The sequence below is a fragment of the Sphaeramia orbicularis genome, chromosome 4 (assembly GCF_902148855.1).
Source record: "Sphaeramia orbicularis chromosome 4, fSphaOr1.1, whole genome shotgun sequence".
Taxonomy (NCBI): Eukaryota; Metazoa; Chordata; class Actinopteri; order Kurtiformes; family Apogonidae; genus Sphaeramia; species Sphaeramia orbicularis.
The window spans coordinates 38,012,655-38,037,273 of NC_043960.1; the positions used below are offsets into that span (position 1 = coordinate 38,012,655).

The window sequence follows — 24,619 nt, forward strand, 5'->3', positions numbered from 1 at the left end:
TGCTTGCTGCATGTAGTGATACTGATGAGATTTACTCCATAGGTATTGAGGTTTGGTGTCAAATGGTAATACATTTATCAATGTTCGGTTCTCACCACTCAACAGTGTGTATGTTTATATTTCTTGGCCAAGAATAAAAACAGCTGGGCAATATATTACATTGATTTGAATAATCAAGGCTTTGTTTTCTAAAAAAAAATGCCTAAACTTTTTTTTTTTTTTTTTTTTTTTTTTTTTTCCTGTAATGTTTTCAGTCAGTGAAGATGAATTTCCCCACGGGGACCAATAAATTAAATCTAATCTAATCTAAATTGCAGAATCGAGAGATTTCATCTGGAGATGTTTCTTGGTCATGAAAAATTTGAAATGCAACCTTTTTGCTCCTTATATTACTTGTGAATGTGTTTTTCTGGTCATATTTGGCATATAGCTTTAGTGACGACAGTATTTTTGAGTCAAGCTTTGTCTTCACATTATTATTTAAAACTAATTGCCTATCCAGTCTATGAACTCTTCTAGAGGATTGTGGGTATGCTGGCAAAAGTGGGTTTCAGTTTAGGGCAGGACTAGAAAATAATCAATTAAAATAAAAAATAAGTGGACGTTTGAAATTTTAGCCATTATAAGGAAATGGAAAAAAAGATTTTAAAAATTCATTAAAAAAAATTGAAACTTTGACCTACTTTTCAGAAAATGTAATCACATCTATTCGGGGTCCCTGGCAATCTATAAACCCAATATGGTATGAATTCAACCAATAGTTTTGCGGTTAGAATGCTAAAAACAAACAAACTGAACCAAAAACAATACTCCTTGCCTCTCCTTCGGGGGGCAAGATAAAAATATCTAAATCATACATAACATTGAAAAAAAAAAATTAGATTTAATTTTTTGCCCATGTTGTGCTCTAACTGGGATAAAGTTGTTGTAACTGAGATGCAGAGCTAACGAGATGGAAGTATTTTCTTTGCAGTTTTCTAATATAGACACTGCTTGACCATTAAGCTTTTGGTCCCTTTGAAACTCACATGTTAAATTTCAGTCGAAATGTGAATGAATCTAAGTGCATGCACTGCGTGAACCACATGTACTGTTACTATAGGAGGTGGCGTTTGAGACTGTGAAGGTTGAAGGGATTACAGAGCGTTGTGTCTGCACTGTTGAACAGGTTAGCAAATTAACAGGGAATTACTGCAGTCCGCATTCCTGGGCCGACACAGTGCCGTAATCCTGGAGACAAGCAGGCAGGGCGCATAGAGTAATGAAGCCAGCAGGGCACATCAGGTATGAGAGGGAGGGAAACTGCAGTTTGGACAAACTCAGGAAAGAAATAGTCTGTAAAATGGGCCAGTCAGAACTAGTGGTTTAAAAGAGGTGAAAAAACAGCATCACTGTGTTACCTGTGGTGTGTAGATTTAGTCTAGACATTAGTTTGAGTTTGAAATGGTGTTAATAGTTATTCAGAGCCAGTGGACAAATTGTTTATGTGCTGTTTTGTTCCTTGTGTTCCTGCAGTAAATTTACTGAATACACTTGGTTTAAGGAGACCTAATGATAACTCCCCTGACCAAGCTGACACTGCACTGGTTAACCGACCTGCATATCTCGGTATGAGGGTTTTTGTAATTTAAAGTTTTTGGCGATTCAATTCTGATAACAAAAACATGACCATTGTTAACAGATACATTTGAATGAAAACCGTCACAGCAGAGGATCTGACACCAGACAGCCTCTGGAAACTTTTCTCCAACATGTCTCTGAATTAAGGCAGGAAATTATGGTGTGGTGTTTGTTAATGTTGTCTCTAATTTCTCCCATCTCATTTTGTATTTATTCAAATAAGTTGCAATCCTGTGCTGGTTTAATGTTTCTGGAGCCTGTGGTTAGATCATTGAAATGAGTTGGGTTATTTTGTATTGCTCATGCAATGTTGTGTCTTCGCTAAACATACATATGAGTATGCATGTTATTTGCATGTTTTCTGATCATATTTATGTTTACTGAGAATAGCTGGGTGACGTAACCAAGAGATTTAATCTTATTTATTTATTTTTTTTCCTGTGCTATGGATGATTCACAATAGAGTTCAAAAGTAATTTTCTGTAATTATATGTTGTGTATATGTAAAAGCTACTCTTGAAACTAGCACTTCAGCCAACAACCGTATTTAGTATTCATTAATCTGTTGAATATTTCCTCTCTAATTGAGCATTTGTAGATCAGTGTTTCCCCAAAGTTCACGATGTAGTCATCAAATGTCTTATTTTGCACAGAACCCAAATTATATTCAGTTTTCTATCTTGTAGGGTAGGAATGCATTTGGAAAATATTTATGTTTTATAAACTGGGATTAGAGAATTTTGACTTTATCTGAAAAACTATTCAAATCAGCTTTCATTTATCATTGAATAGTTGACTCCTAATTGAGTAATTGTTGTAGGTCTACCTCAAGGGATGTAATGCACATTATTTATTAAAAAATCAATCATATTGAATAAAAAAGGCATCACAGGGATGCAGTGACTGGAGAAGCATAGTCCCAATTAGTATATTACAACAATCAATCAAGATGCATTTAGAATCATTTTATGTTGCGGTTTAGGATTTTTTCCCATTGGTTTAAAAGCTAGAACACGATAAATTAAGGGTTTATGTGGCCCGGCCCCACTACAGACTGAATGCAAATAACTGTTCCTGATAGATGTTTTTATCTTTTCATCTACTTCCATATGAATGAACAAGGGGAATTACTGAAATTTGTTTGCTCTTTTCTGTTTCTCTTTCTCCCTCCCTCCCTCTCTCTCTCTCACACATACTCACACAGCCAGCAAGCCAGTCATGCATCATGCTGTCCCGTTGTACCAAAACACTGCAGCCCTGCGTGATACACCCCGCTTTAGACTTTCCCAACTCCTTTAAGTAATTTCTACAGCACCACTGCCATCTCAGTTGGGATTTTAGCAGACTAATTATAGGGGCTGTCCCAGTCAAGATTTTTGCCCTTTTATCTTAATCTGACTTTTATCCGTTGAAATGAATGGCTGCTGTTTGTTTTCCCGCTAGTTTAAGTGGAATGGATTGCAATAAACAAAAGAAAGTGGATCAGACTTTAACATGCAGATACTGTTGCCCTAGTGTGTCTCGATACGGATCCAGGAGATCAGCTTGATACATTCGCCGTAGTCTCATGCTTTTGCTGTTTCTGTTGGCTCTGACCTCTTTCTTACAGTAAGTCACCACCCTCAATCTGAACCTGACCTGGGTGAGTAAGGCCTCTCTCAAAGCCTCTGCCTGCTCCTCCTGCTTGGTTGTTCTGCTGTTTGTGTGGGCCAGTAAAGCTTCCCTCAGGGTAATAGTGTTTAGTTTGAGCCTCATCTCCCTCCTTCCATGCTGAGCTAAGGGTATTTTATTGCAAGTTACCATGACGACTGTTTGGCCTGCTGGATAGAGAGGCTTGTACAGCAATTCCAGGAAATGGGGTTACTTCCTCACTCACTGTGAACAACTTCCTGCCCTCTGCTGTATGGAAGTGTGCCAGGGCTCAGGGACACCCATTCGTGTGCAGTCTTTGTCTGTAGTTTCGTAATTACTTCCCCATCTCAATCCTCAGCTATTAACTCAAAGCCTGTCTATCTCGCTCACTTGTTCTTTCTTCCTTCCCACCTCTTTAACAGCCGTTCTGTCTCAGTCCTTTTTTTCTTCTCATTACATGGCTGGATTTCTCCTGGGACCTGCTGCGGTGTCGATGACAAAGCAGCGGCGAGTGCTGAGGGAGGAACCAGTGTAATGCCAACTGAGCCCAAACAACCAGACTCCTTTTGATTTTTTTTTTTTTCTCGTCTAGACCATAACAGGCGTCTAGTTCTGCCTTCTTATTACTGAAATGTTTACCACTCAACACTTTGCATTTTCAGTTTTAAGAATTTGTTACTTTTACTTGTAATTTTGTCAAAATAAAAATTAACAAATTAGGTCTTTGCGATGTGCGAAACTCAAATATATAGGGGCAGCTCAGTGTATGTCTCTAGTGTTAAAGGAAAAAGCACAAAACGAAAAATCAAGGATATTGTAGACAGTAATATTAATATAATGAAAAAAGACATTGCATATTGTATCACGCATGTGATTAGAAAAACAGAAAGATCTTATGTCACTATGTATGTAATCATTTTGAAAGACAGGCCTCAACAGTGCAGAAGCCAGTAAAACACTCTTGACAGGCAACTAAATTTCAAAATTCACTTACTGGATCATTTAAAGGGTAAAAAAAAAAAATTCTTAAGTTGTACATACTGAGCTTTCCTGAAGCTGATAATGGACATATCTAAGGAGTACTATCAGGCTTCTGTTGTATGAATCGGACAATGTCAGTAAGCTGAATCACAAGCGAATATCTCAGATATCTTGGAAAAAGGAGTACATTTCAGTGGTGCTAGAGGATAAAGGCAAAACCCCAAACATTTATTGTGCAATGCACTGCAAGTATGAGAGCAGGGCAGATTTCAAAGTTAAGTTTGTCAAAGCTAGTCAAGTTTCTGAAAAATGTTCTAGTGCCATAAGAGGAACGCAGTAGAATTTCACTTACTACTCATAAATGTCATTATTCACTTTGGTCTTAGTTGTTATTTTGTATATTTCTGATTTCTGATCAATTTGTCCAGCTAGGCAAGGAAAAAAAAAACAAAAAACAAAAGTCTGGGTGGACTGGATGTAGAAATCTGTAAACTCAGTTACTGTGTGGTATTCTTGGCAAACCAGCTTTTACATGTATTACCACCATGTCATGTGACAGCATGTGAAGCGGTTCTGTGGGCCAATTCACATAGCTCTGAGCCAGAAGGATTTGCAAGATTACAAAAGAATCATGTCCTATTTTCTCCTTAGTCTGTCCTGAATAAAGAGCAGAGAAACAAGCCCTAGTTGGAGCTTGAACTTGATTGTAAGATTTTTTTTTTGGCGAATTTACATTTTTACGTCAGTTTCTTTATTTTTTTACCCTCGGCCCTCACCGCAGGATATTGTTCTCAGTTTGTCATTTGTCTGTCCGTCCATATATGCAAAAACTTTGGCGTGGACAGAAGGCCGAGGGTTTTTAATTGTGGGCACATTATGCATATTATTTAAACCAGTAAGGATACATTTTGAGACACATCCCCACTTATGAACATGTGAAACTACATGTAACTATTGTGTGTTAACTAGAAGCTTATAGGGTTGCACACTAGAGATGCTGTGTGTATACATCTCAGAGGGAGTTCACTGTTAAGCTCTTGATGTCTCCGTTATGTTCATGACAATGCATTTTCATTATAGCTTGCATTGTGGAACTGTGGTAGTAGTAAGTGTGACTCCACACTCTTTTGGCTGTCTTAAGTCTTTTTTAGTGTTTTTTGGATTGTTTTTTTACAGTGTTGCAGTCTTTCATTGTACCTGTTGCATACAAAATAACCAAACTCTATCTAATAAGTCATACAAGGGAAATTTGTGTGAAGCAATTGGAATATTTCTGCTTTATTGCAGCTTTAACGCAATTGCATTGCTGAATGGAAATGTACATGCTGTGTGTGCTTGGATGACCTTTCAGGGATTTTCCAAGCAGCAACATGGTGAAAGGTTTTCCTGTGCATCAGAGTAGTGGTATCAAAGTGGATTGGAAGAGTGTACTTCCCTGTTCTCTTTACATGAATATGTTAAAATGAATATTTTACAATCTCATCTCTTTTATATGTTGTCTTGTCCAGCTCTTCTATTTCCATGACCTTCTTGTGTAGTATTTTAGTATTCAGTGTATATATTCTCTAGTTTCTTTGTTTCTTAACAGGACATTGAAAGATTGTTGAGAAAAGTCATGTAAGAAAACTACATAAACGCTAAACATAAGTCTATCAGTTTCTCAGCTTACACATAAAACTCACCTTTCATTTACTGTCATACAGCTAAATGCAAACAGATACCTCACAGAGCTGGAAGATGATGTTGAAAGGAAATGAAGACTTTTGATGAGGTGTTAGGATCATTTGGTCCTTTACACTCTGCACATTTGCTCTTAGCTCACACCATTTGGTGTAGTTTCACTCCTGTTTCTTTCAGTCAAGGCTTTTTCAAGACTGATTCCTGCAAAAATTCATCTAATCACAGTTTATTGATAGTGAAGTTTGAAAATAACCTACTCTGTTGAAATTGGAGGTGTTTTTACCCTGTGTGTTGGTTTCTGATTTGAAGTCACAAGGAGAGGAAGACGAGATCTGTCTTAAATCTGGTAAGACCATTGAATCTCGCGTTATGGTAGTGTGTATGGGAAGCTCGTCAAACTTTGGGGATGAGAGCAGCTTTTTCCGGTCTCTGCTCTCCTACTTCCAACTGTTACTTCCCTTAAACATTTGTCTTCTCAGCTCCCTCTTTCTCCTCCCCTTAGTATTATGTTTTTCCCCTGATTTTGTAATTTCATACTGGTTGCCAGTAGTGCTGGGTATCATGGCCAATTTCCTTAATCGATTCGATTTCGATTCATAAGGTTCTGAATCGATTAATTGCGATTCAATTCGATTCAGTATTAATTGATTGATTCAGATTCATTTAGTGATACCAAAGTACAATTTTGAATTGTAACTTGATTATTTGACCACTGCAGCCATGCAACACAGAATCAATATTGATATTAGAAAGGAAATAAATATGACATTTCAACAGCAAATAGCTGAATCTGCTCTTATATAATGAACAGGACAGAAACATTGCCATGTTTCTACAGTGGCTCTGAACGGACTTCATCGTCATCTTTATTCTGTTTTATGGCTGGTGCTTCTAGCCTAAAGTCACAATACTATCACCCTGGGGCACTGCAACCAATTTGCCCCCCTTGAAACAGAATCATGTTGGGCCCTTGGTACAAGAAACTCACTGGAGGGGGAGGGTGGGTGGAGCTTCGTGATTTGCGCTTTACTATTCCTCTAACTCCACACTCAGCCACAGGTGATCGAAGTTAATATTTCTGGAACGACTGGCTTCCGCAACCTGCCTCATCTGGCCAGTTCCTCCACACTGCGGGTTCGAGTTTGAGGCTGGGAGGACCTCCCGTGAAGGGGTTTTCCCTACCCTTCCTCCACGTTCCTCCCGCGCCAGAACCATCGCGAGCACGACCAAGATGCCCTATCTCCACGAGGGGCTCGTGAGACAGAGCCGGCTACGCTTCTGCGTCGGCGGTTTCCGGGTCATTTACTTGCGGTCCTGCTCTGAAAAATCAATCTCATCCACCATTAATCGATTACACAAAATTAAAAAGAAATCGATCCAAAATTGATCAAATCAATTTTTTTGTACCCAGCTCTAGGCCTGTGTATTGGCAAGAATCTGGCAATATGATACAAATCACAATACTAGGATCACGATACGATATATAACAATATATCAGGATACTTTTAAAAAAGTAATTTTTCATTTCTTTTTTTTTAAGAGTATTTCCTGGAAGGATTGAATTACACCAGAAATATGTACAAATACTGAACACATTTGTACTTCAGAACAGGATCTAATGCTATATCACAACATTTTTCTAATTCTCCGAGTTTCCAAAGGAACTACCATCTGTCTCTCAGACAGTAAAAAGTGCTTTTAGGATGCATCAAATAACCATTCTTTAATAAAAGAGTGTTAAATAATAATAAATAAGATAGAAACAATAAAGAAAAACAAAAATGAACCTCCACTATATCTCCATTTGAATAAATACCTAAAAATATCAATACAATACTTTTTAATATCGATACAGTACTGCGAAATGAAATATCGCAATATATTGCAGAACCGATATTTTCTAACAGCTCTAGTTGCCAGACCCTGCGCTGAATTGACCAGATGTACTGCACAGCAATCGATTTCATGTCTTCTCTCTTTAGTTTGCTTATAACAAATTTAACATTGAATTTTGACTTGACATGATCAAAGCAAAAAGTGAATTCTGTCAGACACAATATTATAATAAAATACATTCTTGTATGTTTTTATATGGACATGATTTCAGTGTGTTGACTCTACTGTGCATATTGTATGTACAGTATATAAAAACTTAGTCTTAAAATAGCACAGTATTTTGGTGGTCTCTTGCACTGCAGCAGCAGTCAGATATCAGATCGCACTTTATTGCTGTGAATGTCTGTTCAAGTATGCATGTGTGAGTGTGCATGCTGATGTTGGGATTATTAATTTCACAGTGGTTTATTCATGAGTATCCCCATGTCTAATGGACTATGTCTGTTAGCTTGACTCTAAGGCATCACTCTGCCTTTGCTTTCTGACCAACTCAGCTCAGAGACTGGACCTTAAATAGACTGCAGAGCCACCATATCACTATGTCACGCAAGGTTTGCTGTGTTTTAAGTTTCTTGTGATACTGTGATTAATCTAGGCGCAGGAAGTAACACCACTGTTGCACACATTTCCTGTAATGCAATGACTGTCAGATGAAGACATTGTTGGCGTTTCTTTGAAGTCAGCTGACCTATGCTTAGTTTTGTAAAAAAGGGCTCTGTATGCAAAGTGGGGATCACATAACCACAACTTTAACGTGACGCTATAAATGTAATAAATTTTTAATTTATCCACATTTGTACACCCTCCAGTAATGGTTTTATAAGTCATTAATTACACCATCTCGGCAGTAGTTTTCATCATTTTATTCATTGACTTGGTGATAAATAATGACTGAGAACACCACTCTTCTGTTTGGGATCTTAAGCTGACATGGTGTGCGTGAAGACCACTTGAGCCATGTGTCTCTAGCAGCTTGAAGGCCACACAATGGCTGATGTGTCTGGCCATGGGTGTCTCATTGGCGAGGAGATAGTTGGGCTTTGTTGTCTCACTCAAGGCTCACTTCTGTCTGCCTGCCCATCCGGCTGCCCTGTGACCACGAGCTGATTTCAGGCTGGCTTTGCATAGTTGGTTAGATAGGTGGCAAGCCCCTGGTATTATCTCTGCTCTAGAAGGATAAGGGGAAGGAGGAGAAACTTGCAGACTATATAAAGGATTTCCCTCGGGGGGTTTTGAGCATGTGTGTGAGCGGGGGCAGATCTTACCACCTTGCTAGTCAGTTTTCTGGGGGGAAACCTTGACGAATTGTGAGAGGAACTCTAATATTATGCAGCAAGAAGACGCTGCAAGCCTCTTTTTATTTTTGGCACATGAAATAAGTTTTTTGCAAACTGTGCTATGTTCAGTATATTCATGTTTCCTTTTTGAGTTTAGGTAACATCCTAGGTTTGAAAGGTGTTTTCTTAATACATAGGGTGATATTGAGAAAACTTGTCTTTCCACTATTGCCATTCAAGTATTTAAAGTTGGGATATTGATTGTTTTTACCCTGATTTTGTACTGTATGCAAGGAGAAAACGGTCTACTCCACCCAGACAAAATATATAAAAAGTCACTGTGGGAATTTTGTACATTGATCAAAATGAAAGAAAAATGAATGAGTGGTTGTTGCCATTTTAGTCTGGATTTCTCTGTGCCCCATTTATTTTGCTACACCAAAAACGATAAAACAAACTCCCAGCAGAATTGTTTTAATAATATGTGATGACTATATGATATGATGATTATTATGATAAGTTGACATTTTATAATTTAGCTGACAGTGTGCCTTTATTTGGTGTTGTGTTGATGTAATCATTAATGTAGTTAGTTAATGCACATATTTTACATACATACATTTTTTAAGTTGTCTCTTGTCTATTGCAGGTCTACAGTGTGTGGATGATAAGAAGCCTTGTGTTAACAATGCAACATGTCTGACCTTTAACAATGGAACTGGACACTGCAGGTAAGCTTGACCAAACACACATTCAGTCACTGCAGCTCACATAAATATGAGCAGATGAACCTAATTTGTTAAATGTGGAAAAAACAGTGCAGACTTAGTGTTTTTATATGAAACCCAGCCAGTCCACGGGACCATGAGGTTTTGCTCGGCACGGAAGAGGGAATAAAAGACTGCTCTGTCTGACAAAGTACATCAGTACTGGGAACAATACCAATACACACTCCTCCACCTCCAAGATGTTATTGAGGACATTTTAGGACATTTTTTTTCTTACTCTCTTGCTGCTGTAAATGTGGTTGGCTGTGAATGTTGCCAATGCATTAAACTGCAAATTGATTTGTTTTGCTATTTTTATTACACGAGAAAGTAACCCCTCTGAAACCTGGTTAATTGGATCAGAACCACCAGCTCTTATTTGCAACCACACACGTCTTCTACTACTGGCGTTGTAATATGGTCATTAAGGAAGAGTGGCCTGTTTGATGTATATTTTCCACTTTATGACAGCACAGCCTGGTTTGTAATTAAGACTGAGCTATCTGTATAATTGCCTTGCCACTCCCGAGCCAAATTCCCAAAGAAAACACACCATTGCTAGTTCATGAACCTGATCATATTTCATCAAATTTGATGTGAAACACACGGTGTGTCTGTTCCCAGAGCTTTTGGTATTTCAACACTGTAAAAGAAAAGAAAGCAACATTCCCTAATCTGTGTTTGACATTCCCTCAGTCTAATTGAAGGTCAAACAGACATTGTGCTGCAGGTGCAGAAGCTTATTGTTTGTGTGTATTTGTATGTTTGTGGGAGTACAGTCTCTCAGACTTCTCTGGACTAATTCAGTCTCATAAGTCTTATTCAGATAGACTTAGGAGGTGAATGAGCAAAGTCAGAGGCAGTGCTTTAAAGTGTTTTGAGTCTCAGCCAAATACACTCACTTTATCCAAAAATAATCAGCTGGAATAGTAATATTTTAATAATTGTAATATTTTAGTTATATATATATCACTTTACATAATACAGGGTGGGGAAGTAAAATTTACAATATTTTGAGGCAGGGATTGAAAGACAGTGTATGACCAGTTGGTTTATTGAAAGTCATGAGAATTTATTTGCCACAAGAAAACTGACATAATAGAAAAGGTTTTTATTCTATGTGTCCTCCTTCTTTCTCAATAACTGCCTTCACACGCTTCCTGAAACTTGCGCAAGTGTTCCTCAAATATTCGGGTGACAACTTCTCCCATTCTTCTTTAATAGTATCTTCCAGACTTTCTCGTAATAGTTTTGCTCATAGTCATTCTCTTCTTTACATTATAAACAGTCTTTATGGACACTCCAACTATTTTTGAAATCTCCTTTGGTGTGACGAGTGCATTCAGCAAATCACACACTCTTTGACGTTTGCTTTCCTGATTACTCATATGGGCAAAAGTTTCTGAAAAGGTATGGATAATAGTGTTGGTATGATTATGACATCAATATATGTTTGGTTTCAAAACAATTGACGTAGTGCCTGCTGAGAAAAAACAACTAAATGTTCATTGTCAATTTTGCTTCCCCACCCTGTAGTGTTAAGACAGTTAAACGCAGTCATTAAGAGACTTGTTCCTATCTCAACCAAAGCAGTGCAAGGGCGAGATGAGGGCCAGAGCCTATTCATAAACCAGTTCTTTTAATAGGCAAAGGATCAGCTCAGTCAGGAAAACTGTTTCTAGAGTGGAACTGACAATGTGGTCTGCAACAAAGAGCTGGTCATGTCAGGGACAGACTAAAATGACCAACAGGAATGATTAAACCTTTGTTGGCCGCCATTTTTAAAAGCCAGATCTAGTGTGAAGTCTAATCTTCCTTATGCAACAAAAATGAACATAAGCTTTGATATGGATGAGAAATCGAAGCAGGAGGTGTATTAACAGACATGTAATATGACCTAATAATGTGGGTCTTGGAAGGTTTAGCATTTGAACACACTCCAACCGAGTACTAAAGTGGAGCTTCAGGTCCATGACTGATCCAAACCAGGAGCATAACTAGACAAAACTTTAGATGCTATAGTACCTTAAACTGAAGTTGTTACTTTACAAACATCATGTGAAATGAAATCAGGAAGGATATGAGTTGACGTCAAGTTCCTTGATTGTCTGGCAGCTGCATAAACAACCAGCTGGAAGCAAGTAATGATTGTGTGGCTTTAAATATTGATTTAAAAAAGTGATCAAAACAGGCTAGAAATTATTGATTAAGGTTTGCGCTCACAAGGTGTTTCTAATTTTGGAAATGGTTCAGATGTTTGGGAAAGAATCACATCTACATTCAGATCCACGTTCTTTATTTTATTGCTCACTGTGATAACATTTAATCACCTTTTTTTGGGACTGATAAAACTTCTTATTAACAAAGTCACAGCCTATTATTTAATTTAACCTTTATTTAACCAAGACCTCCCTCTTAACTACAGGGTTCTGACCAAGACAGTTGACAAGGTTTAGAAAAGGTTGTTACCATACAAATGTATACGTACAAACATCATAACATGTTGAAAAATAATGCTAAATAACTTTGTTAAGGCACTGTACACTGTGCGAGTTTAGAGATGATTTCTCACTCGTGCGACTCTTTCTGGGATCGGGCCCGATGTGCCTCTAATCGTGTGTCGTGCTTCGTGCAGTGTACATGGGGTAAAGAGAAGCGATTAGCACCTCACGACCACCTCACGACCAGCAATCGTGTGTTCGCAAGGAAAACAGAGCTGTTTGAAATCCTGCTCGCTCCTCGTGAGTGTATCGTACTGTCAAAGCAGTGTCACGAACCGATGTGCCTCAAATTCTCACACTGTGCATGCGCGAACACAGACGCGTACAGTAGCGTACAAGCTAACAGTAGCTGGCTGTTGTCCTAGTGCAGTTTGGCTGTTGCAGCTTACCTCTAGTTCCTGGATGACAGCCCATACTGTCCACGTCTGGACAACCAATGCCTGCACCAAACACATCGTTGTCTTTTCTTCTTTTTTGATTCCTCACAGATAATGGCACATATTACCAAAGCAGCTCGTTGGTTTTTGTTTAGCACTACCATTTCGTGACTCACGCCAATGCACAATTATCTATGCACTTTTACGGATTCCTTGGTATTTTAACGTTGTATTTCCAGATACAACACTCAAACGTGTCGTGCGTCCTGTGGTGTATGGTCCTACAGTGTGAGCAGTCAGGTCGCATACGAGCGTCGGTCCGTGCAGTGTGAGAACATGAATCGTGAACCTGACTGTACGACTGATTCGCACAGTTTGAGATGGAGCTGCGTGCAACGATCGAAATAATCGCACAGTGTATGGCCGCCTTTACCTCCGCCAAGGAGGTTATGTTTTTGCTAGGGTTTGTTTGTTTGTCTGTTTGTCTGTCTGTTAGTGTGCAACATAACTCAAAAAGTTATGGACAGATTTTGATGAAATTTTCAGGGTTTGTTGGAAATGGGATAAGGAAGAAATGATTAAATTTTGGTGGTGATCGGGGGTGGGGGGGCCCACGGGGGGGGGCCACTGATCAGCCTTGGCGGAGGTCTGCACTCTCGGAGTGCTTCTAGTTGTATAGAGAATATCAAATGCATTGTTTCTATTTTTTTTGCTCTGCTATTTTGTCTGCCTTTCTGAACAATAGATGAGTATTTAGTCTGAGAATTAAAAGATGAAAATCAGTAGAGGATCATCTCCTCTCTGAAAACAGAGGGAAGTCTTTCAGTTTAGCAAGTCAGCTGATGGAGCGCAGGCCTACTGTTACACTGATTAACTAGTCTGTCATTTTTTTCACTATCCTCATGCAGGCATGTACAACAACACACAAACACACATTTGCACATGGACGTGTGCACAGGCACACACCAGACACACATTTTTCTCTGTCTGTCTCGTCTGCACTGTGCTGTTGGTCAAAAGGCTCATTGTGCAAAAATCTAATTATGTGTTTTCGTCTCCTCAGTGTATTAAAGACAGCCGGTTGTAAGTAAACAGTCACTGCAGCCTTTTGGCTCAGACTAGCCTAATTAAGTCACATGGATCCTGCCAGGGGTCAAAGGGGAAGTAACTGCTTGATTAGACAAACAATTAATATGAAGGATGGATTCCAGTGACCACACTGTGGTTAGCAGATGGACAGTTAAGTCTGTTTTCAGATATTTAAAGACTGTTTAAAAATAGAGTTAAAGTTTTTTTTTCTCCCCAACTCCCCGGTTTTAACTTTTGTTACTATAATTATGAACAATGAAAAATATAACAAATGAAATGAAGGCCAGTATAGACGGTGTCTTTTTTTTTTTTTTTTTTTTTTTTTTAAACATCACCAGTAAAGGAGCTACTCAGTGGTGAAACGGCACCAGACTGGAGTTGGGGCTGTTTTGATTGGCAACAGTATAAGCTCCCGTGCATGTTAATATTTTTCAGCTTGCCTCTGGTGCCTCTTCTGCCAGGTTCCCATGCATCCTGGAAACTCCCAAAAAACCTGGAATTGCTTTAGTCATATGAGTGTGTCTGTTTTTCATCATTTACTGCATGTGTTAATTTGAAAAACTTAGAAAAAAATGGTAGAGGAGAATAGTTGAACCCAATTAAGCTGACTGCATAGAGGTGCAACAAATCATTTTACTCAGACATTTTCTCTGAAAAACACACTTGTGAAAATGTTGTGTCAGACTTGGCAAACTCAGGTGTCTTGTTTTGAATGTGAGAAATGCTGTGGGAGAGAGTTAGAGTGCATGGGAGAGGTTGAGTCGTTGCCTTGAAGGGCTGGGTCCAGAGTTGTCCAACCGGTGACACTGCAAGTCTTGAGTATGAGAAAAAGGTGTGTGCTGTGAGTGGATTAGTACATGTCACTGGTTTGGTGGGTTGGTATTGGTGACTTCCATCACCGCTGAAGGGAAATATAAATATGTCCTAGTCGGTGTTGGCAAAGAGCATCGGAACAGTGGTTTTCTTTGTGGGTCACATTCTATTCCCGACACTATTAGAGTCTTACTTATTCATGAGTTTTACCTGAATGATCCAAACAAAGACTGAAACTACGCAGATGATATCATCCAAACTCAGTTTTTTTCTTGAGAACAAGTTTCCTTTGTCTGCTCTTGGTCAGGGTGCAAACTGATTAACACTCCCTCCCTCTCAGTGGCTCAGTTTTTTCTCCCTCTTTTTCTCTCACCGTCACTGTCTTGCTCTTTATGTTTATCTAACAAGAAGCTTGTCTTTATAGTGAGCGCAGAGTCAGTGTGTTGTGTAGGCCTGCTGTCTGTTTGATCTGACAGGTAGAATTTTCCTGCAGGGCAGGCAGAGGAAGAGAAAGGGCCAAAAGAAAAGAGGATGTCTTCTTTTTAGGTAATTTGAGGAGGACTGCCTTGGAGCACAACTCCTTACTAATGATGAGAGAGCAGTGAAGAGGGGGAAGGGAGATGAGGGAGAAGTGAAGTGGAGAGAGGAGTGTAATTTCCCTCTTGCTACGCCTCCTTCATCAAACTGTCACTCATCTGTCTATGCCTAGTCCCTCCCTCTGCTCCAGGGGTTCGGATGCCTTTAGGCACAACTCACCTGGCTTCTTAATTCCTCTCCCACAACCTTGGTCTCTCTCCACTTTTGTCTGCCAAATCTTTATTTAGTTTTGAACTTCCTATGCACTTGTGTGCTCATGTTGAAATCTTCACCTTTTTTTGAAGCCAATCCTACTCCGTCTTCCAGTAGTACTTGTTGATTCCAAGGGCTTTACTGAGAAACTCTTGCTCTTGCTTGTTTGATATCAATCTCTGCCACTTATTTTCTCACCTCACCTTACTTCACCTCACCTCTAGGGGTGTAAGATGATATACATACACTTGAGCAGGGATTTCCAAACTTTTTCAGAATTTTGGCATCTTCCCAGGAATCCAATCCAAACACATTGTGAGTTGGCATAACATCAACATTTGAGTATAAAGAGCAGCATAGAAATAATTAAATTAGCTGAGTGTAACATGAAATTACTCACCACTTCTAAACATGCACACATAACATCATGTTAAAACTCCAGTGGTTACCACAGAGTCCTGGTGTATCTATAGTAGTTTTTATTTTATTTTTTTTATGTATTTATTGAATTAACATTAACGTTAATTAAAATTAACGGATGAGGGACCAGAGCAAGTTTGCAACCTGTTTATTGTGATATGATGTTCAACATTTTTGTTCTTAATTATTGAATTATTACATTTTGCAGTTGAGGTCTCAATAATTTTGCACAGGCACGGTAACAGACAGCCGCGCAACATCCCTATTACCATGGTAACTGTCACTTCTGCCTCTGTGCTGTTTTGCTGCTCTCCTTCATCAAACAAATGTATTATATCCCGTTAATTCCTCTTTTTGCTCTGTAAAGTTATCAGACGTGCAGTTACTTTTCACTCGGTGCAAAATGGATGTTTTCTGTAAGAGCTGACAAAGAATCTGAGCAGAATCAAAGCAAACACAGACCAGTTTTTGTCATTGTAATAAACACACAGACTTGCACAGAACACTTGTCTTTCATAATAACTTAGTGATTGTCTGATATTAGATTTGTTGCGGGAAATGAAATTTCCATTTTACAAAAGACAAATATTGTGTGTGTTCCTGGGTTTGATTGCTAGCTGTTGAAGAGCTGCTGAGTTCATTGTAGATCCTAATGGTGGATATAGAAAAACAATAACCACTTAAAAACTGATGCTGTTAAGAGTAATTCACGGCTTCCCTCATTGAGGTGGATTTATTTCTCTGTTGTAGTTGTGGCCCTTGTGGTTTCAGAGGCTACTGGTTCAGGGTCTGGCTTAGCTGTGTATTTTGTGCACAGATGTGCACACATGTATGTTGTAAAATGTAGCTTGTTTGGTCAGTTTCAGTCTCATTGTTGTGCGTTGTAACAACATGCTCCATGTTTGCCCCAAATTAACTTGCATCATTAGCAACATGGTTAAGTGAGACTCTGCTCACCACAGTATTTTCTGTTCATTTCTAAGGCCGTGGTGGACTAAAATAGACTATGGTGCTATGGTAAGGCGTTGTAGTCTATATAATTTGTGGGAAACACTGAAGTCTTTTGCAGCTCTTTCCCCTTTTTTCAGTTCTGATTTTTTTGTTTTTAACCCCTTCGTGTTGTCTGTGCACTTATATTCATCTTCACCTGATCTAGTCACATATCAACATATTATTACATATTTTATTTTATTTGTACTATTGGTGATCTCATAGCAACAGGATGGCTATTTAATGAAGTTAGACAGCACATGAGCACATGATTTTGATGTCATGTTTTGTGATACTCAGTTGATTCTTAAAGCGCTGTATTGTATATTCAATAAATAGGTGATATCCAAATTTTCTTGTGTTGGAATTGCGTTCAGATTGCATAAAAAGTTATTCAGTTTTGCTGATTTTTTTCTTTTTCTCTCCTCCCAAAGTGTACTCTGTTCTATAGACCATGACAGTTTTCCCAAACGCCTTGATTTTAGGAAAAAAATTGCAGGATAACATCTTGCTTACAGCATCATCATTTATTGAATTGTAATCCCTGTATCATGATATGTATTGTACACCAGATTCTTGCGAGTACACAGCCCTACTTACCTTACAAAAGAACAGGAACAACAAGGGAGTTACGTCAAAAGAATCAGACAAAGAATTGAGATGGGGAGTAATGCGTTAGGTCACTCACTCCTCTGCTGTACACTCCACAGCACATCCAACACACAGCTTACAGTGATACCAAGTAAAGCGTATGATCGAAATGAAGGTCAACAAAACCCCAGTAGGAGACTGGAAGCCACGGCAGTGATTTCCCACTCGAACTTGAACTCGAACTTATCGGCTTCCCACAGCCTGGCTACAAGTGCAGAAGATGTGGCTGAGACTGTAACCACAATGATAAGGGTTCCTTTGTGCATATGTTTGCTTATGAACTTTGTGTGAGTGTGTGTGCCTTTCGTTAATCAAGGGCACCTTGGGCCTAAGGCAAGTTCACATGCTGGCGCAGAAAGGCCCCAAGTTCAGTTGATATACAGTATTAGATTCTGTACTGGGGTAATAATGATACAGCTCTATGTGTGTCAGAGTTTGTGTCTGTGCATGTAGGCGATAAGGCAAGCAGACTGTTCATCACTGCCAGGACCCAAAGAAGGATCATTTTGATTATTAGTGTTGCAACCTTTTAGATTTATTATGTAAAATTGGACATTTTCCCAGAGTGCTAGGTGACGTCTTCTGTTCGCTTCCTGCTCTCTCTGACCAGCAATACAAAGATTTCCTCTTCACACTCAATTTACAACAGACAAAAAATATGAAAAGCAGCAAATTTTCACTTTTAAGAATCCTAAACCAAAGAATGTTAAACATGCCTCAACTAATGAAGATTGGTACATGGTATGCTGGACATGGCTGCTGGAAATTGACTCTGTTTTTGAGGATCACCACAAAATTTGGACACACTCACACACTTAAGAGGCAAATAGTAAAATACACACTATCCTCACAAATGCTGACTGGTGTGCTTGGTGACCAAGATTCAAACTCACCTTCAGAAAGAGGAAGCCTCACAAAACAGTGGGGAATGTAGCAACCAGACCAAAAACCCACATACAGTAAGGTGACAAGTGGCTCCTTGTCACACACCGATGATGACGTGTGGGGTCAAAAGTACCTCCTCTGTAAGGCCACATGTCTGTAAAGGTCATATGGAGCAGAGGATTTAGTATATTTTTGTTCATTTTTGAGGAAACAAAGAAGCTGTCATACTTAATTAAATCAGACTGAAATGTAGTTTTTGTTCAGTCATGAAGTAGATTAATTTTCCACTTGACCTGGTGCCAGAGAGAACTTTATTAAATATTTAGTATATAACAAGGTGGCTAGACAGTATTGAAGTAACACTGAGATGTCGATATTTCATGTCCTTAAATAACCTATTGTTGATTCTGTCCCTTTAAACAACCACAGAAACAGGATAATGACAGAGTAACAGAGAGAGGAAGCCAGAAGTAGCACTGAGACAAAATGGGTCCCGTGCTCTGTACCACAGCGTTTCACATGAGTCTTTTTGAACGTGTTTCTAGACACAGTCTGAGATTTTACCACATGGCCCTAGTTTGGACTCCTCCCTGTTCTGCTTTCCTTTATTCTGCCTTCGTTGATGCTTTTCACTCTGACTGCCCAATTTTTTTTCTCTCTCTCTTTGTCTGCTTTCTCTCTCTTGTTCTTTCATTACTTTTTTAGTTGTTCACCACCACCCTTTACCTCATGGCTCTCTTCTTCACTTCATATGCCTTCCACTTTTTTCTCATGTTTTTCTCTCTGTTACGTAGGCATTACTCACTCTTATATCCCTCTGACTTGATTTTGCTTCCTCTTTTTTGTGAAAATGAGGAAAAACTCATTGCTCAGGAGTGTGGCGGTATGCCAACATTATACCCTCTGACCCACTAAACCTATATAAGGATTTTATAAGTCAGAGATTCATAGTTTCCATTGCCTGAAAGGAACCACAATTGAACGTTTACATCTAAGTTTCAGTACATTTTATTTTTCCAGTGCCTAACCTGGAGCACCAAGTCAAGTCTCTCATTGCCTTTTAACATGTTTACATACTATATTATACATTAAACTGTGCAATAAGTACAGTAAATGCTCTGGATTGGCTTAATTCTAAAAAAGTGCATCCCGGTACCACTGCTCATCCTCAGTACTGTACTGGGTGGGGTTGGAGCCTGCCCACAAATAAGAACTGACTAGCTGGCTCCCTACACATTTATTACAGCTCTCCTTACACTTAATTTCAGACCTGCACAGTTTCCTTCTTTTGGACACAATAATTCAACCAAGGTCAAGGGCAGCTCTCCTTTGACTGTCTCAATATGTCAGCTAAAGCTTCTTGAGGTTATTGGGTTGTTGTTTTGGTATTTTGTAAGTGGCAGTGTACACAGAAATGATGTGAAAGCAGCGATTTGGACATAGTAAAGAAAGTCACATACTGGTCCTCATTCATATTCACACTTCAAACAGTATCTGGGGCTCCTCAGGCAGGGTTCACCATTCACCTTTGAGCTTTAGAAAGCGGTTACATGTGCGTGTCATTTATAAATCTGATATGACTGTGAAGGTTCGTCTTTCTCATCACCCAGGTGCACAGCGTCTGGAGAATGTTTTCAAGTAACACAAATGAAAAGTCAAGAATATTACAGATTATTTGCCACATACTATGGAAGTGTTAAGGAAATATGAAAACCTCAGCAACTGCGACATTGTCTAAACTACTAGAGTGACCATACAAAGAAACAAAGTCAATAAGCTCTGCACTTGTAACATGCATGCATGCTCACACAGGACTGGAATACAGTGAATAGGCCACCTATATTCCAGCCAATCCAGAAAATGATCCAGTGTCTGAAATGTGAGTAGGTTTTTGCTTTCTCTCTCCCACTGTTTCTCTGCAGTGGCCGCAGGGTGGAAGTATGATGGTGTTATTAAATGGAGAATTGTGGCTGTAAGAGGAGGTGGTGGTGGTGGGGTTGTAGCAAGGAGTGAAAGGTGGAAGGAAACTGAGCACAAAAGATGAGGGGAATGAAGGTTTTAGGAGTTAGAGAGGAAGGAGCCTCAGACTAGGACATAGAAATGAGGAGTGGAGGAGTGTTGGGGGACATTGCATGAGTGATTGAGAATCAACCCACCCATCTCTGCTCATTGAAGCCCCCACGACCAGCCAGGACAGGCAGAGGTCAGCATGAGGTAGAGGAGGAGGAGCAGGGAAGGAGGGAAGGGGTGCAGAGCAAGAGAGAGGGAGAGGGAGCCGTGAGATGGGGGCGCTAATGTGAACCAGCTGTAGAAACCTGACACCTCAAGAGTGGGTTAGAAATGAGAGGTGGAGGAGTGAGAAAAGAAGGGCTGCAGGAAACTGCATGAAGCGAAAGAAGGACAGAGAAAAGAGGAGGAAAAAAAGCTCTCATGGAGCAAAACAAAGAATCCCATAGATGATTTTGGCCGCAGAAACTCCTTCTGCTAAGTTGTTCTTGAAAGTAGACATCGCTGTGTCTGTGCATTTATGTGTGCAGATGTTTTGCCAAACCCTGTGCTGTATTCAGCGACAGACTAGTTTGTCAGTGTGTTTGGTTATCTCATCCTTTGTGAGCCACCACTCCCTGACAATAATGTGAATCATGCACAGCCTTGTCTGTTAGCCTCAGGCAGTATCACTACAGCCTGGGGCTAATAATGAACTCTTTATCTGGCAGTGAAACCTGAAGGACGGGGTGCTATCATTTCCTGACGCCATGGTATTTGGTTCTGTCAACACTGGTTTGAGAGAACTGATTGATTTTTAAAGAGTTCACTATGCATCTGACCTGTCAGCACATCAGAATATTAACAAAGTTCTCAAGGTACATGATGTGAATAATTCAGACATTATACCTCAGGCATTATTTACAGTCATCATGTGCAATAGACATGTTCATTTTAAATGAAGGCTTTTCAGTTTTGGCAACAATGTACAAGTGTGGAATCTCCTTTCTCTCACTGCAGTGACTTTACTTAAAAATACTTCTCGTATTCCCCTATACTTTTAACAGTGGCAACGTGTGAAATGTTCCCAGTGAAACATAAACCTGGCATTAGTGTGGACGTGGGGCTCTTTGTGTGACAGCCTGCTAATGTGATGTATGTTACAGGGCAGAGGGGCATGTCATTACTCTTGGAGAAGAGGTGGAGAGGTTGAAAAAGAGAGAAAAAAAGAGCAGTCCTGATTCCCAGGATGGCCATCTTGTTGTGATATCATGACCAAGCTGTGTTTGTGTTTCGCTTGGGGAGAGACATCTTTGTGTATGCGTATTTATGTGCTTGTCGTCTGGAGAGCGTAGGGAGTTGCACTGCAGACATGCTGATGCTGAGACGCTGACAGGGGAAAAGGCAGAGTAGCCGTGTCAAATCTGAGAGGAATGAGACCAAGAGCATTAATGTCTGTCATTTCTTTGAAGATTTATAGAAAGTATTTTGCAGTATTTAAACCGAGTACAGATAAAAGGGTTATCTCCTAAATCACAAATTGAAGAAATTGACTAAATGATTCATCAGCTAATTGTTTAAGCTTTGGAATTTCGTCTGAGTGGGAATGTGTTGTTTGTAGATTCACAAAAGACCCTTGGTGACTCACACATACTGTCAAGCAGATACTTGCAGATCAAATCAATCTGTGAAACTTGTGCTTGGCATGATTCATGACAGTCCTCAGCTTTCCCATGCACTCACAGCCTAATATCTTCAAGCTGCTTTTGGGTGGAGAGGCCTCTAATAAATAAAACTTAGTATGTGTGAGACAGAGTTTTAATCAATTCCCATCTCCATTTCCGCTCCAAACATCAGCTATAATTTTGGTATTTTCTGCTCACTTAATCTTTGCATGCTGCAGGTTCTTAAATTCATTAAATAAGTGAATGAAGTGAATCTGAGAGAAGATAGTAAATAGACTTTTGCATGTGTAGTGTGTCTGTGTGTCTTCCTGTGTGGTGTTATCTGTTTCGTTACCTGAGCCTCTCCAGGGAGGCAGCTTTAGAGGCCTGTGTAAGAGGCAGCAGGTCGCTCTGTCGCCCACAGTCCCCAGACAGTGTGTCTGCCACATGTGCTACACTATACACACTGTAGCTGACTGCTGATCAGAATAGCACACACAGGAAATTACCTGACTAAAACCATTTTTGCTAAGTAATGAAATGTCACCTCTGGCCAAGTGCTGTAATAGAGAAGTGGAGAGTGAAAGTGGGAGGTTCTGCGGAAAAACAGAGGAATAGAAAATTACGAAAGGAACATTGTCTCTGATTCCTAGTGGATATGTTGTGTAATATTGTAATTTCTTCCCCATTGCTCGACATGCTTCTGAATCACTTAACTGAAAAAGGAAAAATTGAAAGCAGTCAGTGATGAATAAGCAGAGAAAAGAAAGACACCCAGCTCAGAAATACAGATAATTTGTCAAACCAAAAGTGAGAAATAAATGTTGCTGAGCTGTCATGCATGTGCAGATCTTTGTGAACTGAACGTCCTGTCTTATGCCATCGCTATGATTTTTGTATAAATAATGGCATTATTCATCTGTTTAAAAGAATACTTTACGTTTTATACATTGGCCAAATAGCTGTTATTTTCTTCCGGTTGTTTTTAGTTTCTGTTGGGCATCAGTCAACAACTTCCAGATGATTCCCCCTCACGTCCTTCTGCTTTTGAACTTCTTCTTTGCCATATGTGACCCTACTTCAACCCCTCTAGTCAACCTAGCTTCCCATTTTCTCATAGCTTGGTTTATGGGGCAACAGCTCAGGGTTAAGAGCAACTGGTTCAGTAACTGAAGGGTTAGCGATTCAGTTGCTTTCTATTCTTCCTTTCTCTCCATTCATATTTGGGAAGATGGAATGGGGTAAAGGACTTGATGTTTCTTAGGTTTAAGGACCTAGATAAATATGGTCAGTATGGTTTATTGTGTAGAATAATTAAACGTGTAAAATGTGCAAAGTTTAGGTTACTGTCTCCCTACATGATATTGTCTCGATCATCGTACATCAGTGACGATCATATATTAGACTGAAGGGTTAAACTGTGCTGGTTCATTTGGTTCTTTGATGTGTGTATTTACTATAGGACTATGCAGATGTTACTCTGAGCTGTCACTGCTCTCTGATGTGGTGCATCATATGCACCTGACTGAAACTCTTTTGTTTTGTTTGTTTGTCTTTCGATGAAGCGCACACACAGACGCACACTAATAACTTTTTTGTTTAACTCGCCTTTTAACTCTGCTGCCCTTATTGATGAGTGATTAGGTTTAAGTCCTCCCATGTGCCTTTGCTCCAGTTCTGTTTTTGTCTGTATGTTTAGGTGTGCTCCAGGCTTCCTGGGTGAGTACTGCCACCATAAGGACCCCTGTCAACCTGGTTACTGTCTCAATGGAGGGAACTGCTCCGTGTCCATGTCAGCGGGTGTACCTGTGCCAGGCAGTCCCACCTGCACCTGCCCACTCGGATTCACAGGACAACATTGTCAGACTCCACAGAACTCAACATGCTACCCAAAAAACCCATGCGCCAACCGTGGGGTCTGCATCCTGCTTTCTCTGGACAAGTACAAGTGTCAGTGTGCCAGAGGATGGACGGGTGAGAAAACAGTCACAGTACCATCTGCCTTCATTGCCAAAGCATGGCTTAGTTTTAAACATCCTGAATACAGACACTAAAAGTAATGTTAAGTAGTTTAAGGACTATTTCAGTGTGGCTTAGTTCATTATGCAAATTAGTTTTTGTTTTGGAGGAGAGGAAGCAGTTTATTACCCCGTCCCCCGAAGGGGAGGCAAGGGGTGTTGTTTTTGTTTTAGTTAGTTAGTTTGTTTTTTAACACTAGCAGTAAAACTATTGGTTAAATTCATACCAAATTGGGTTTATAGATTGCCAGTGATCCAGAATAGATCTGATTACATTTTGGGAAAAGTAGGTCAAAGTTAAATTTTCTTATGAATTTAAAGAAAACATTTTTTTTTACCACTTATGTATAATGGGCAAAATTTCACATGTCTGTAGCAGCAAAACTATTAGGTAAATTCATACCAAATTGGGTTTATAGATTGCCAGAGATGACAGAATATATGTGCTTACATTTTGGGAAAAGTAGGTCAAAGTTCAAATTTTTTATGAATTTTTTATGCTTTGTTTTCTCCCATCTATATATAAAAGCCAAGTGGCCTCTGTGTGCGTGTGTGTATGTGTGTCTCGGGATTCACACAAAAT

General features: G+C 39.5%; 1 protein-coding gene across 1 annotated transcript in view; it reads left to right on the forward strand.

The window, feature by feature from the left end:
• The window catches only part of notch2 (notch receptor 2), a 50,728-nt gene that overhangs the window by 4,785 nt on the left and 21,324 nt on the right, over positions 1–24,619 (forward strand). Inside the window, exons 2-3 of the mRNA XM_030132408.1 lie at positions 9,736–9,817; positions 23,718–23,992. Of these exons, the coding sequence (XP_029988268.1) occupies positions 9,736–9,817; positions 23,718–23,992 (357 nt within the window). The remainder of the gene's footprint in view (positions 1–9,735; positions 9,818–23,717; positions 23,993–24,619) is intronic.